This window comes from Cibotium barometz, chromosome 62, assembly GCF_041138505.1.
Source record: "Cibotium barometz isolate CiBa-2024 chromosome 62, ASM4113850v1, whole genome shotgun sequence".
Classification (NCBI taxonomy): domain Eukaryota; kingdom Viridiplantae; phylum Streptophyta; class Polypodiopsida; order Cyatheales; family Cibotiaceae; genus Cibotium; species Cibotium barometz.
This window is the reverse complement of record NC_141107.1, coordinates 34,874,639-34,888,376: the sequence shown is the minus strand read 5'-3', so window position 1 is coordinate 34,888,376 and position 13,738 is coordinate 34,874,639. Positions and strand designations below refer to the sequence as shown.

General features: G+C 46.6%; 1 protein-coding gene across 1 annotated transcript; it reads right to left on the bottom strand.

Annotated features, from left to right (window-relative positions):
• Positions 1-1,583: 1,583 nt before the first annotated feature.
• Positions 1,584-13,025, bottom strand: LOC147604406 (uncharacterized). Its single transcript, XM_086795680.1, has 3 exons — positions 12,450-13,025; positions 12,234-12,341; positions 1,584-1,598 (listed from the first exon to the last, which is right to left on the bottom strand). Exons 1-3 carry the CDS (start codon positions 13,023-13,025, stop codon positions 1,584-1,586), a joined length of 699 nt encoding a protein of 232 aa, XP_086651806.1.
• Positions 13,026-13,738: the final 713 nt, after the last annotated feature.

Sequence of the window (13,738 nt, the reverse complement as noted above, 5' to 3'; positions counted from 1 at the left end):
TCTGGTGCACACAATTTGATACAGGCAGCCGCCGCGGCACAGGCATTTCAACAAGTGCAAAAACGCATCAAAAGAAGCATACAAGCATGGACAGAGAGGTAGAGACTCGACAGAAAGATATACAGCCGGATGTGTTTTCAGGACGGGACAATATTGAGGATGTCTCCAAGCAGCTTGGAGACACCGGCTCATTTAGAGCCATGCGTACACCATTCCCCCGACCTCTCTCAGAGGCTGAGCAGCAGGAGCGTGTGCTGGAAGAGCAACAACGCCAGATTGATGAGGAGGCGCATAGAAGAAGAGAGCAACAGCAAGCCCTACTCCCTCAGCAGCTAGAAGAGGAGCTAAGGGTCGCATTTGAGGAAAACCAGGAAGCACTTCTCTGTACTGAGCAAGAGTAGTATCAACAGGCTGCTGACTTCTATGAAGCAGAGGAAATAAGCCGTCTCTCATGAGGAGCTGGATAGGCTCTTAGCACAAACACTACATGAGGAACTTGAGAGGCGTCAGCCCCAGCCTCCACCTAAAAAACAAAGAATAAAGATTTGTGTCAAGAGAAAGAAGGAACGTGCAAACAGGCAACAAGAGGTGGAGATGGAAGAGGAGGATCAACGACAAGAAGAGGAGCAAAGGGAGAGGGAAAGACGGGAACAAAGAATTCAAGAAGCATGCAGATTAAAACAAGAACAAGAAAAGAAGAAGGTAGAAGCAAGTAAAAGAAGACTAAATCTAGATCCAGCCGAGCAAGAAAGGCGAAAAAAATTTAGAAATGATAGACAACCATGGGAAGAGAGGTCGCATCCACCACCACCCCCTGTAGCCAACAAGAAGAGAAGATGGAAACCGGGGACCGTGGCTCTGCGAGAAATCAGAAAGTACCAAAAGAGCACAAACCCCATCATGGCGAAGGCCCCTTTTGCAAGAGTTGTAAAAGAAGTCATCGACAAGTACAGTGACAGGGTCACTCGGGTATAGAGTACGGCACTCGAGGCCCTACAAGAGGTGTCAGAAACAAATTTGGTCTCTCCGTTTCAAGATTCGGTGCTGTGCCATGCTCACGCCAAAAGGGTGACCCTAAAGCCTGTTGACATGGCACTTGCACTACGTTTACATCAGGATAAAGCACTCCACAAGGAAGGATTTATAGGATAGGATTAAGCTTTTAGGTGGCGGCCTTTGTGCCTTTTGTAATCTCCAACATTGTAATACATTTTTTTGAATCTATAAGATATTGTCAATGACTCGTAAACCAACGTATTCATTTGTTTCAACTGTGTTATAAAAACAGACATTTTATTTCTTGTATTGTTGTTTGAATGGGTAAAATTGTTGATCATGTATTAAGAGCTTTAGTCAAACAGGAACAAAATTTGTATTATGGATAAGGTGATTGTGAAAACCAATATGAACTTTGAATATTATCTTGTTATACGTGGTATTGTTGTTGGCATTGAACAAAGGATCCTTACATAGTGCAGAAACAAAATTAAATTGAATTTATTTTAGATCCAAAAAAAAGGCTTAAAGCTCAATAAGGCCTTAGAAAAGCTCAGGGACAAAAAAAAGTCATTTGGGGCTCAAAATCACCTGGTTGAAATCTGGCAGTAGATAGAACATTTTTAAAAAAAGCAAAAGTTTTTCTTTTTTCTTGATGTTTCTAGGCAGATTTATCATAAAAAAAAGTGTACATTATGCATTAAAGTGTACAAAAATGAACAAATGATGCCTGTGCGCTACGGCGCGAATTTAAGCATGTCCTCAACTTTGAAAAGCATAAATTCGCGCCGTAGCACACAGGCTTGTTTTTTTCATTTTTGTTCTCTTTCATGCAATATGTACACTTTTTTGATGAAAAATATGCTTACAACAAACATCAAAAAACATAAAAAATTTGATTTTTTTTCAAATTGTTCAGATTTTGTACTGCCAGATTTCAGCTGGATGTTAAGTGAATATTTGAACAAATATTGGATCATTATCAATGAAATTTCCTACACATTCACATGCCTACCAAAGTTTATAGGGCACAGTGCTGACACAACAAATAAACAAGAGAAATGGTTAAGAATTCTTTAAAACATTACAATTTAAAAAGTATACATTTTGTATTGATTTCGTAGAAAGAAAATTACAAGTTCCTGAGAAGATTTCTGAGAGCTTCTTTAGCTTCGTCACTCTGCATGGCTTTCTCACCTAGGCTATTAGCTATAATAATAGGATTGGTTACACCTTTGGAGATTGATGTAGCACAATGGCTTAGCACATGGCCGGTGTAGTTGCCTGCAAATGTATACATAGCTGCCTCCCTGCTAATAAGTATACATTTGTTTGCATTATTTGCTAGCCCATCTTCGATGAGAACCCCACTTAGAGCTTTACACTTGATGAGCTCTACTTGTGCCTCCTCAGAGTACTCTAAATGGATTACTCGAATAAATGATGGAGAGAGGCTAGGAAGGTAGGGTGGTTGCAAGATGAGGTTATCTAGTTTCATGGCGTGGGCGCCCTTGGCTTTAGCTGAAAAACAGGCATTTTTTCAAGAAGAATAGCCAATCTCTCATAGTTAGCCAAGGAGTTTCACTTCAAGGTCTTCTAATGAAACATCATATGCAAAGTTGGGCACCTAAAACTATAATCTGATCGAATATCCAATAATTGCAAATCCCCTTTTCTTTGGGAACCAAGTTTGTATACAGGCCCTGTCCTAGGTTTAGACAGGTATAGTGAATGTGAGTAAATTGCCTATAACTTTTACATTATTACTCATACGATGTTCCCACTTTGCATTTCACAAATACAAATAACATAGAGCTTAACTTGATTTATCGAGTAATTTTTGATGTGTTCTACTATTTTCTATATTATTTAAAAGATATTAGAATTGTTAAAAAACATACTATTTTATCCTCCCACCACATCTACCATTTAAAATGCTCAAATTGTATGGATCTAGTGATGATTAGATTGGGAAAGATTAGTATAATGTGGGTACAAGATAAAATTACAAATCTAACGGTTTGATTTTTGTAGATTTACTTTGGAAAATTTATTATGACTGTCAGAGGCCCATTAAATCAATAGTAATTTAATTCTAGAAAATTAAATATTGAATCTTTCAATCTAAAAACTCATGGGATCAATACTCTTGTTGCCATGAATTTATCAAAAAAAATTTGGCTTGATTTGAGTATGGGAAGGTCCATTTTCAATCCTCCCAAGTGAAAATTCCCATATTGTGTCCACTCTCCCCTTTTCAAGTCTAAAACCAATCCTAGTTAGGTTTGGAAATCTAGGCTTGGTAAACTTCACAGCTTAGGTTTCATTCCATGTGTGAGGCTTGGGTAGGCCCAAACCTTATACATGCATGCCACTTTATGTCCACGTGAGCATCGAGAGGATCCACATAAGCAGCTTGCCACCTCAGCTTGCCACCTCCACCTTCCATGTCAACATGGTCAACCTAGTTGACTCCCCACCTCATCATCCTAGTCATCATTAATACCACATCATCTTGCCACCTTTGCATGCCACCTCGCACATGGTGACATGGCATGCCACATCATGGAATTGCCACATCAACCATAATAGTGCCACATGTCAAGAGAATGCCACGTGTCATGCACGCTTGTGACACGTGGCATCTCCTTCCCACCTCCCCTCTTTTTTCAAAAACATATTTTTGGAAAAGTTAATTTAGTAATTTAGAGAAATAGAATATAGAAATTTAAATAATAAAATATATGTAACTTATTAAATAAAAGAATTTAAAATCACTAATTTAAAAGGATTATATTTTGGGATTAGATCAATAAAAATATTATTAAAGATCATATTATTAATTTTAAAAAAATAAATTTTTTATTTTTATATTTCTTGAAAAATTTTTATGTAGAATAAACCTTTGAATAAAATATGAAAAAAATACTTTATTTAAAAAAAGCAGTTATATAATTATAAAATAAAAGATTTCTTTAAAGATATATTTATATATATTTATATATCTGGTAATGATAAATATTTAGACTTGTTAATAAATATTATAAATAATATTAATTTTTAAGTGGATAATAGTTTATCTTTAAATATCTTTATGTTTATCTTAGTTATCCAATCAATCTTAGATAGGAAATCCAGTGAGATTTGAAGTGGATAACCTATTTTTCCTATATAATCACACATCTCTAGTACTATCCCACACTTATCTGTAGTACTATCCCATCATTGGGCCCTTATAATATTTTCTCTCTTAGCTTCCTTGAGAATGGGTTCTCAAAGCCGTAGGAGTCGGAAACGTGATAGGACTAGACTCCCCCCCATCCACCAAGTTCAAGAGGAGGAGAGGAGAAGGGTAGCTCGTGAGAGAAAGAGAGAGTGGAGAGCACGTCAACGAGCAACACCTTCCGTTGGCGATGATCCAAGCCTTGCTCCTCCTCTTCCACTTCCTCTCCCTTCGCCCTCTTCCCCCCCACTACCCCTTAGTTTAGATAATCCACATGAACCCACCCTTCTTGAGTCCTCTCTTCTACAAGAACCCACCCCCCCTCCTTTGGGCGCCCTTCGTGTGGATAGGAAAGAACTATCAAAGTCAGGGGCACATCGTCGTGCCCATGCAATCTTCCAATCCTATTTCAAAGACCTCACATCTTCATCACAGGCATGTGTGCTTGATGCTTTGATTGATCTGCCCAACATGGCCAACTGCAGGGCGCTTTCCGACATTGGAGGTCGAAGAGAGAGGAGAGCTGGCATGGCGGTGCTACAAAGTGTTCGTCATTCCTATATAGTTAACAAGAAGAGGAACTCTGCGGACGCTTTGGCTGCTCGACGGGCTATTGTGGCAGCCATAAGTAGCTCCCAAATGAAGGGTAAGGTTAGTGCCACATCTCGCATCCTTTCCATAGCACCACACGCACTTAGAGTTGGGTCTATTAGGCGACAAAGTTTAGATGCCAATGAGGTTGGTGCTATGTGGGCGAGTAGTGGTCGTGTAGCTAGGCATGATCGCCTACTAGATGAAACCACTAGAACCTTGATAGAAAGTTTTTGGGAGGAGAATTGTCGTGCATCGCCAGTTTTCAAGAAAGCTTTGCGTAAGAGAGTGACAAGAGGAGTGTTCATTGAGCACGGTGCTTGCTTTCTTGAAATGTCCCAAACTGAGTTGTATTCTCAGTTTGTAGCTTCGTATCCAGAGCTTAAAATTGGGCAAAGGTCATTTGAGGGGTGTAAGCCTTGGTTTGTGAGGTACTCACGTCAGCGTGACACATGTTGTTGTCGCTACCATGTTGAGTTCAATCTTTTTTATGATGTGTTCCGTTCTCTTAGTGGGCATAGAGAGTTGCCTCATAGTCCACGTGATTTCATCCACTCTCTTTTGTGTGCACGCACGGAGGATGCCCAGTTCCATAGGATGCCTTGTGTGGAGAGCAATTGCACATCATGTGGTTCACTTGCACATCTACAGATGGTAGATCTTGATGCAAGTGACCAAGAGATAGTGGCATGGCAACGTTATGAGTATGTGACACACCAGCTCCAGAGTGGTGGACAGTCCAGGAAGTTGCAGCTCGTGGACAAACATACACCACGTTGTCACTTCACAGCCACATTTAGGGAGCAGATCTACCCCTACATACGGCACAGTCATTGTGCCAAGTGGCAGGATCGTCAGTTCCGAGCATGCCTAGCAGAGTTTCCTATTGGTGTGGTCGTCTCTGTGATTGATTTTGCAGAGAACTACACTTTCACACCTTTTCAGGAGATACAATCTGAGTATTACTTCTCAGAGCAGGTAATGGTTATATTTTGTACTATTTGTTTTATGTTTGAGCTTCATTACTTAATTGATTTTTTGTGTCCTAAACGTATGTATTGCTTCCCTCACCAGGTTGCTATTTTGGTCCACATTAGCTATCGACATGCAGAGGCTCATGTAGATGGGATAGCGAGTACCCCCGAGACCCGTGTCATTATTCGAGAGTATCATTTCTATATCAGTGATGATCGTTCACATGATGCACATTTTGTGCAACACTGCTTTCGTCTCCATGACGATTTTTTAGGAGATTGTGGGATCAGACATGTCCAGCGATGGGTTTGGTCGGATGGTTGTGGCGCACAGTTCAAGTCATCACGTCAATTCTATTGGCTCTACAGGTTGTACTTATGGCTTTCTTACATTTTCAATTAAACTAAATTCACTAGAACATCTTAAAGAAAACAATAACTAAGACTATCTTTTATGGATTTATAGGTGGCATGTGCAGTCTAGTATCCCAGTGATTTGGTCATTCTTTGAGACTGGTCACGGGAAGGGTGAGCATGATGGTGCAGGCGCGTGTGTGAAACGTGCCTTGAGGCGTCATCAGCTGCGACAGGATGCTCAGCGGTTCAGAGATGCGGGCCACGTAGTCGAGTGGTGCTCCCAACATTTGTGTGGGAGTGCAGCATCATCGTACCCCAGACGTGATGCTCGGATTGTCAGGAGATTTTTTTGGCATGTGGATGGTGGCACGATTGACCGCAGAGCCTCCCATGATTGTGACACAGTACCTGGCACCTTGGGCTTACATTCCATCAGGAGCACGTGCATGGCGGCCCCCACGATTTACACACGACGGTTTGCATGCTTCTGTGGAGCATGTATGGATGGCGATTGGTCACATTGTGCCTCGAGAGGATGGGCAGATGCATGGATACAGACATTCCTCTCCCCCGAGCATCCTTCACATCCAGTGGTGTCTGTTGAGCACACAGGTCCTGCGTTCATGGTCAGTTATGATGACCTGACAGATTTGCTACAGGAGGGTGATGTATTTGCTGTTATTGCCAGTGAGGGAAACAGCGAGGGAGTAGACTACTATCTGATGAGTTGCACTAGGCCAAAGTGCATGCTTGACCAGGATACAGTGGATGATCATGGGTTTTCTTATGACGCCCATAGCATGATTGTGGCAGGCCGGTTCTACCAGCAGATTCGACTTCATCGGGGGAGTCTTGAGTTCCAGCAGTGGAAGTGGGAGTTAGAGGCATTTCAGTTCTCTCATCTAGTGGTTGCTACCAGGCTCACTCTTGTTCGAGTACAGAGCCGAAAACACAGTTCTCACCCTCGTTTTCGGCTTCGAGTGGATGACCATGAGAGCATTCTAGAGCAGTTGAGAGCTAGAGAGGGTGCTGCTGACTAGATCTCTATCTTGATAGTGACTAAACTCAGACTAGCTGGGTTAGCTCACTTACATTGTACTTAGATTTTTGGGCAGTGACTAACCTCAGACTAGCTGGGGTAGCTCATTTTCATTCTGATGTACTTATTTGATGTTTATATCATTATGAGTTTTCTCATTATTGAGTATCATTACATTTTAGTTGATGTTCTTGATTTTATTATATTTTTTAACACTTTGGCTATCATATTGTTTGTTGAAAATCTCCATGCCATCGTACCCAAACATGCTCCGATGGGGACCAAACTTTGCAAGCGTGTGGGGGTGGGCCCCCCCCACATGCTTGCAAAGTTTGGTCCCCATCGGAGCATGTTTGGGTTGGCAATGGGCGCCCAGTGCGGTTTTTTCAAGTCTCTTGGTGCTTAAGAGGCCATGGAAAATCCGGGCCTTCCCCATACCATCGTACCCAAACATGCTCCGATGGGGACCAAACTTTGCAAGCATGTGGCGGTGGGCCCCCCCCACATGCTTGCAAAGTTTGGTCCCCATCGGAGCATGTTTGGGTTGGCAATGGGCGCCCAGTGCGGGTTTTTCAAGTCTCTTGGTGCTTAAGAGGCCATGGAAAATCCGGGCCTTCCCCATACCATCGTACCCAAACATGCTCCGATGGGGACCAAACTTTGCAAGCATGTGGGGGTGGGCCCCCCCCACATGCTTGCAAAGTTTGGTCCCCATCGGAGCATGTTTGGGTTGGCAATGGGCGCCCAGTGCGGTTTTTTCAAGTCTCTTGGTGCTTAAGAGGCCATGGAAAATCCGGGCCTTCCCCATACCATCGTACCCAAACATGCTCCGATGGGGACCAAACTTTGCAAGCGTGTGGGGGTGGGCCCCCCCCACATGCTTGCAAAGTTTGGTCCCCATCGGAGCATGTTTGGGTTGGCAATGGGCGCCCAGTGCGATTTTTTCAAGTCTCTTGGTGCTTAAGAGGCCATGGAAAATCCGGGCCTTCCCCATACCATCGTACCCAAACATGCTCCGATGGGGACCAAACTTTGCAAGCGTGTGGGGGTGGGCCCCCCCCACATGCTTGCAAAGTTTGGTCCGCATCGGAGCATGTTTGGGTTGGCAATGGGTGCCCAGTGCGGTTTTTTCAAGTCTCTTGGTGCTTAAGAGGCCATGGAAAATCCGGGCCTTCCCCATACCATCGTACCCAAACATGCTCCGATGGGGACCAAACTTTGCAAGCGTGTGGGGGGGGCCCACCCCCACACGCTTGCAAAGTTTGGTCCCCATCGGAGCATGTTTGGATTGGCAATGGGCGCCCAGTGCGGGTTTTTCAAGTCTCTTGGTGCTTAAGAGGCCATGGAAAATCCGGGCCTTCCCCATACCATCGTACCCAAACATGCTCCGATGGGGACCAAACTTTGCAAGCGTGTGGGGGTGGGCCCCCCCCACACGCTTGCAAAGTTTGGTCCCCATCGGAGCATGTTTGGGTTGGCAATGGGCGCCCAGTGCGATTTTTTCAAGTCTCTTGGTGCTTAAGAGGCCATGGAAAATCCGGGCCTTCCCCATACCATCGTACCCAAACATGCTCCGATGGGGACCAAACTTTGCAAGCGTGTGGGGGTGGGCCCCCCCCACACGCTTGCAACGTTTGGTCCCCATCGGAGCATGTTTGGGTTGGCAATGGGCGCCCAGTGCGGGTTTTTCAAGTCTCTTGGTGCTTAAGAGGCCATGGAAAATCCGGGCCTTCCCCATACCATCGTACCCAAACATGCTCCGATGGGGACCAAACTTTGCAAGCATGTGGGGGTGGGCCCCCCCCACATGCTTGCAAAGTTTGGTCCCCATCGGAGCATGTTTGGGTTGGCAATGGGCGCCCAGTGCGGGTTTTTCAAGTCTCTTGGTGCTTAAGAGGCCATGGAAAATCCGGGCCTTCCCCATGCCATCGTACCCAAACATGCTCCGATGGGGACCAAACTTTGCAAGCATGTGGGGGTGGGCCCCCCCCACATGCTTGCAAAGTTTGGTCCCCATCGGAGCATGTTTGGATTGGCAATGGGCGCCCAGTGCGGTTTTTTCAAGTCTCTTGGTGCTTAAGAGGCCATGGAAAATCCGGGCCTTCCCCATACCATCGTACCCAAACATGCTCCGATGGGGACCAAACTTTGCAAGCGTGTGGGGGTGGGCCCCCCCCACATGCTTGCAAAGTTTGGTCCGCATCGGAGCATGTTTGGGTTGGCAATGGGCGCCCAGTGCGGTTTTTTCAAGTCTCTTGGTGCTTAAGAGGCCATGGAAAATCCGGGCCTTCCCCATACCATCGTACCCAAACATGCTCCGATGGGGACCAAACTTTGCAAGCGTGTGGGAGTGGGCCCCCCCCACACGCTTGCAAAGTTTGGTCCCCATCGGAGCATGTTTGGGTACGATGGTATGGGGAAGGCCCGGATTTTCCATGGCCTCTTAAGCACCAAGAGACTTGAAAAAACCGCACTGGGCGCCCATTGCCAACCCAAACATGCTCCGATGCGGACCAAACTTTGCAAGCATGTGGGGGGGGCCCACCCCCACACGCTTGCAAAGTTTGGTCCCCATCGGAGCATGTTTGGGTACGATGGTATGGGGAAGGCCCGGATTTTCCATGGCCTCTTAAGCACCAAGAGACTTGAAAAAACCGCACTGGGCGCCCATTGCCAACCCAAACATGCTCCGATGCGGACCAAACTTTGCAAGCATGTGGGGGGGGCCCACCCTCACACGCTTGCAAAGTTTGGTCCCCATCGGAGCATGTTTGGGTACGATGGTATGGGGAAGGCCCGGATTTTCCATGGCCTCTTAAGCACCAAGAGACTTGAAAAAACCGCACTGGGCGCCCATTGCCAATCCAAACATGCTCCGATGGGGACCAAACTTTGCAAGCATGTGGGGGGGGCCCACCCCCACATGCTTGCAAAGTTTGGTCCCCATCGGAGCATGTTTGGGTACGATGGTATGGGGAAGGCCCGGATTTTCCATGGCCTCTTAAGCACCAAGAGACTTGAAAAACCCGCACTGGGCACCCATTGCCAATCCAAACATGCTCCGATGGGGACCAAACTTTGCAAGCATGTGGGGGGGGCCCACCCCCACATGCTTGCAAAGTTTGGTCCCCATCGGAGCATGTTTGGGTACGATGGTATGGGGAAGGCCCGGATTTTCCATGGCCTCTTAAGCACCAAGAGACTTGAAAAACCCGCACTGGGCGCCCATTGCCAATCCAAACATGCTCCGATGGGGACCAAACTTTGCAAGCATGTGGGGGGGGCCCACCCCCACATGCTTGCAAAGTTTGGTCCCCATCGGAGCATGTTTGGGTACGATGGTATGGGGAAGGCCCGGATTTTCCATGGCCTCTTAAGCACCAAGAGACTTGAAAAACCCGCACTGGGCGCCGATTGCCAACCCAAACATGCTTTGATTGTGACCAAACTTTGCAAGCATGTGGGGGGGGCCCACCCCCACACGCTTGCAAAGTTTGGTCCCCATCGGAGCATGTTTGGGTACGATGGTATGGGGAAGGCCCGGATTTTCCATGGCCTCTTAAGCACCAAGAGACTTGAAAAAACCACACTGGGCGCCCATTGCCAACCCAAACATGCTCCGATGGGGACCAAACTTTGCAAGCATGTGGGGGGGGCCCACCCCCACAGGCTTGCAAAGTTTGGTCCCCATCGGAGCATGTTTGGGTACGATGGCATGGAGATTTTCAACAAACAATATGATAGCAAAAGTGTTAAGAAATATAATAAAATCAAGAACATCAACTAAAATGTAATGATACTCAATAATGAGAAAACTCATAATGATATAAACATCAAATAAGTACATCAGAATGAAAATGAGCTACCCCAGCTAGCCTGAGGTTAGTCACTGCCCAAAAATCTAAGTACAATGTAAGTGAGCTAACCCAGCTAGTCTGAGTTTAGTCACTATCAACAGCAACCCAATCAAAATCGTCATCTCTAACTGCCGGTCGACGTGCGCGTCGAGGCTGCTGTGCACGTCGAGGCGGCTGTGCCGGCTGCGGGGGTCGTCGAATGTCTGCGGGGAGGTCTGCCTCAAAGGAAGGATCGTGAGCTGGTGCCGGTATACTCGGGAGCTCACGAGTCCCAAAAGCTGCTATGGCCCTCTCTCTCTCTCTACGTCGTGCTAATGCAAGACGCCTCTGTCTGTACACCCAAAATCTATAATCTGCAATGGTGCGTGTCTGCCACTCTGCTCGTGTAAGCTCCTCTGCTGTAAGGACACGCTGCTCATGAGAAGCAGCACTGCTGCTAGCACCATCACCCGCTGTGCCACTAGGGCCAGCACCACCCACGCGCTCAAATGCTGTCACCTGGCTCTCATGTAGCACTCTCTGGTAAGCGTCGAACTCATGTGAGCTCCACTCTATCTCAGGAGGCACCTCAGGCTCCTGGGCTCTATCGTCGAAGGCGTCGAGTCCCAAGTCCATAGCTGATGTAAAGTCGACAGGCCTCCCAGTCCTGGCATCTACTCGTACAAGGCCTGGGTGAAGATCATCGATGCCCAATACCCTGTACGTCGCTAAGTCGACGCGTGCACGGCAGGATGGGCATGCTGAGAACCGGACGAGCTCCTGGGTGATGCAAGACAAGTGGAAAATATGTCCACATCCTAGGGCATATCCTCCTGTACTGTCAATGTCCTCGATGCATAAACAGCAGCACGCATCCCGTAGGAAGGGAGGTGCATCCTGAGGGAGAGGTCGTCGAAAAACCTCTGTGATAGGCCGTGGATATAACGGTAGGTAAGGCACTGTCACATCGGATGATCTACGATACTCTCGAACATGCAGCATCAGCTGCTCTGCCCTGTGCTGGGCAATCTGCTCCATGATCTGATGATGCTGTGCCTCAGCTCTGGAGCTCTCTACCTCGGTCCGAGCCTACGCAAAAAAGTAAAGCATTAAAATATTTGGTTAGTCTCTCATTAGGTATTACTTAAAGAAATTTGTAACTTAAACGTGCAAGAGAAACCTACCTGCTGGATGTCGGACTCTCTCAGATGCTGTGCCTCTGTAGTAGCTGCCTCTGCCATCTGTAATGCAGCTCGGAGGCGGTCTATCTCCGCTCTCGCCTCTACCAACTCCTGAGTGAGCCTCTGAGTGGCAGGTGTGGGAACCTGCGTGACACAATCAACCATGCTGCTCATGTAAAAATATAGAAAAGTACATATAAACATGAAGATAAATGACCAAAAAAACTTAAGACGTAATCTATATGTAAATACCTCCACATCTGTCGTCGGTATAGCTCGTGAGAATAGGCGCACCACGTGCTGGATGCTCTCCGTGGTACTCCGTACGTCAATGCCGACCTGCGTGCCAAGAGCCTCTACTGTCGACAATGGCACAAAGGAAGGATCTGTGGCGGCAGGTGCTACACGAAGTGCTGGTGGAGGCCGCCTACCCTGGTCCTGGAGACGGCCTCGGCCAGCACCACCACCCGGACGATGGCTGGTGTAATCGACCTCCTCCCCTAAGACAAACTCCGCATATAACTGCTTTGCGAAGTATATGGGGATCTGGCGGTTGTTCGGCATCCTCCCATATGCGGCAACATATCGACTATAGATATGTGCCGCCATACGAGGATGCGAACACCGCGAAATAGTGAGGGGCTTCCCCGCCCCGGGCCTCATCCCACGACTATCGAGGAAAAGATCTAGGAAAGCCCCATCCCTAATAGGAGCAAGATCACAGACCTGACGATATGTCAGGCCATGTGACACCGGAGCAGCGCGATGGTGGGCTATCCACTCATCTACATAAACAATATCGTGAAGGCTACGAAGGGACGCAAGCATCGCCTCCAAGTCTGCCACGATATGTAATGTAGACGGAGTGTCTCTAGCACTCCTACGGATAGCCGCTAGCTCACGGTCTATCTCCGCGATGAGGTCCGCAATAGATGAGCGGCCCTCCTCGTGGCCCTCCATGCTAAAACCTAAGCCCAATGTGAAGGGTCCAATGTGAAGGGTCTAATGTGAAAGGTCTAATGCTTAGTGCTAAGTAGCACTAATGAAGCTAAAAACAAAGCTAATGGGCTCACTAACACTAATCCAAATCAAGAGAGAGCAAGGGAGTGAAAACGACTTGTGAAAATGAGCCAAAAAAAAAAGTTTTCCAGTTTTATAACCTCGATCGAGGTTCGGTAACATCATGCAATTTAGGGTTTGCAAGATTAACGCTCTGGATATTAGGGTTAGTGCAACATACGGCCAAGATACACACCTAATTCTAGGGTTGGGGAAGGATCGACGGCTGAGATTTGATATTAATATCTCGATCGAGGTAATTGGACGGCCACGATTTAGAGGCATTACCACGAAAAGGTATCTCGACGGTCAAGATTCATTATATACCTCGATCGAGATATTTAAACGGCCGAGATCGCATCTTCCAGCGTACGTGAATGGACGGTATAGATTGCGTTTCCTTATCTCGATCGAGATAATTGGACGGTGGATATTGCATCTACGTATCTCGATCGAGATATTCGGACGGTGCAGATTGAATC

What these genes read in the sequence shown, in the direction of transcription:
- LOC147604406 (XM_086795680.1), bottom strand. Translation starts at nt 13,025, where the DNA reads ATGCTTGCGTCCCTTCGTAGCCTTCACGATATTGTTTATGTAGATGAG. An exon ending in TACCGACGACAGATGTGGAG is followed by an intron (nt 12,342 to 12,449) that starts GTATTTACATAT and finishes TGTGTCACGCAG; the next exon opens with GTTCCCACACCTGCCACTCA.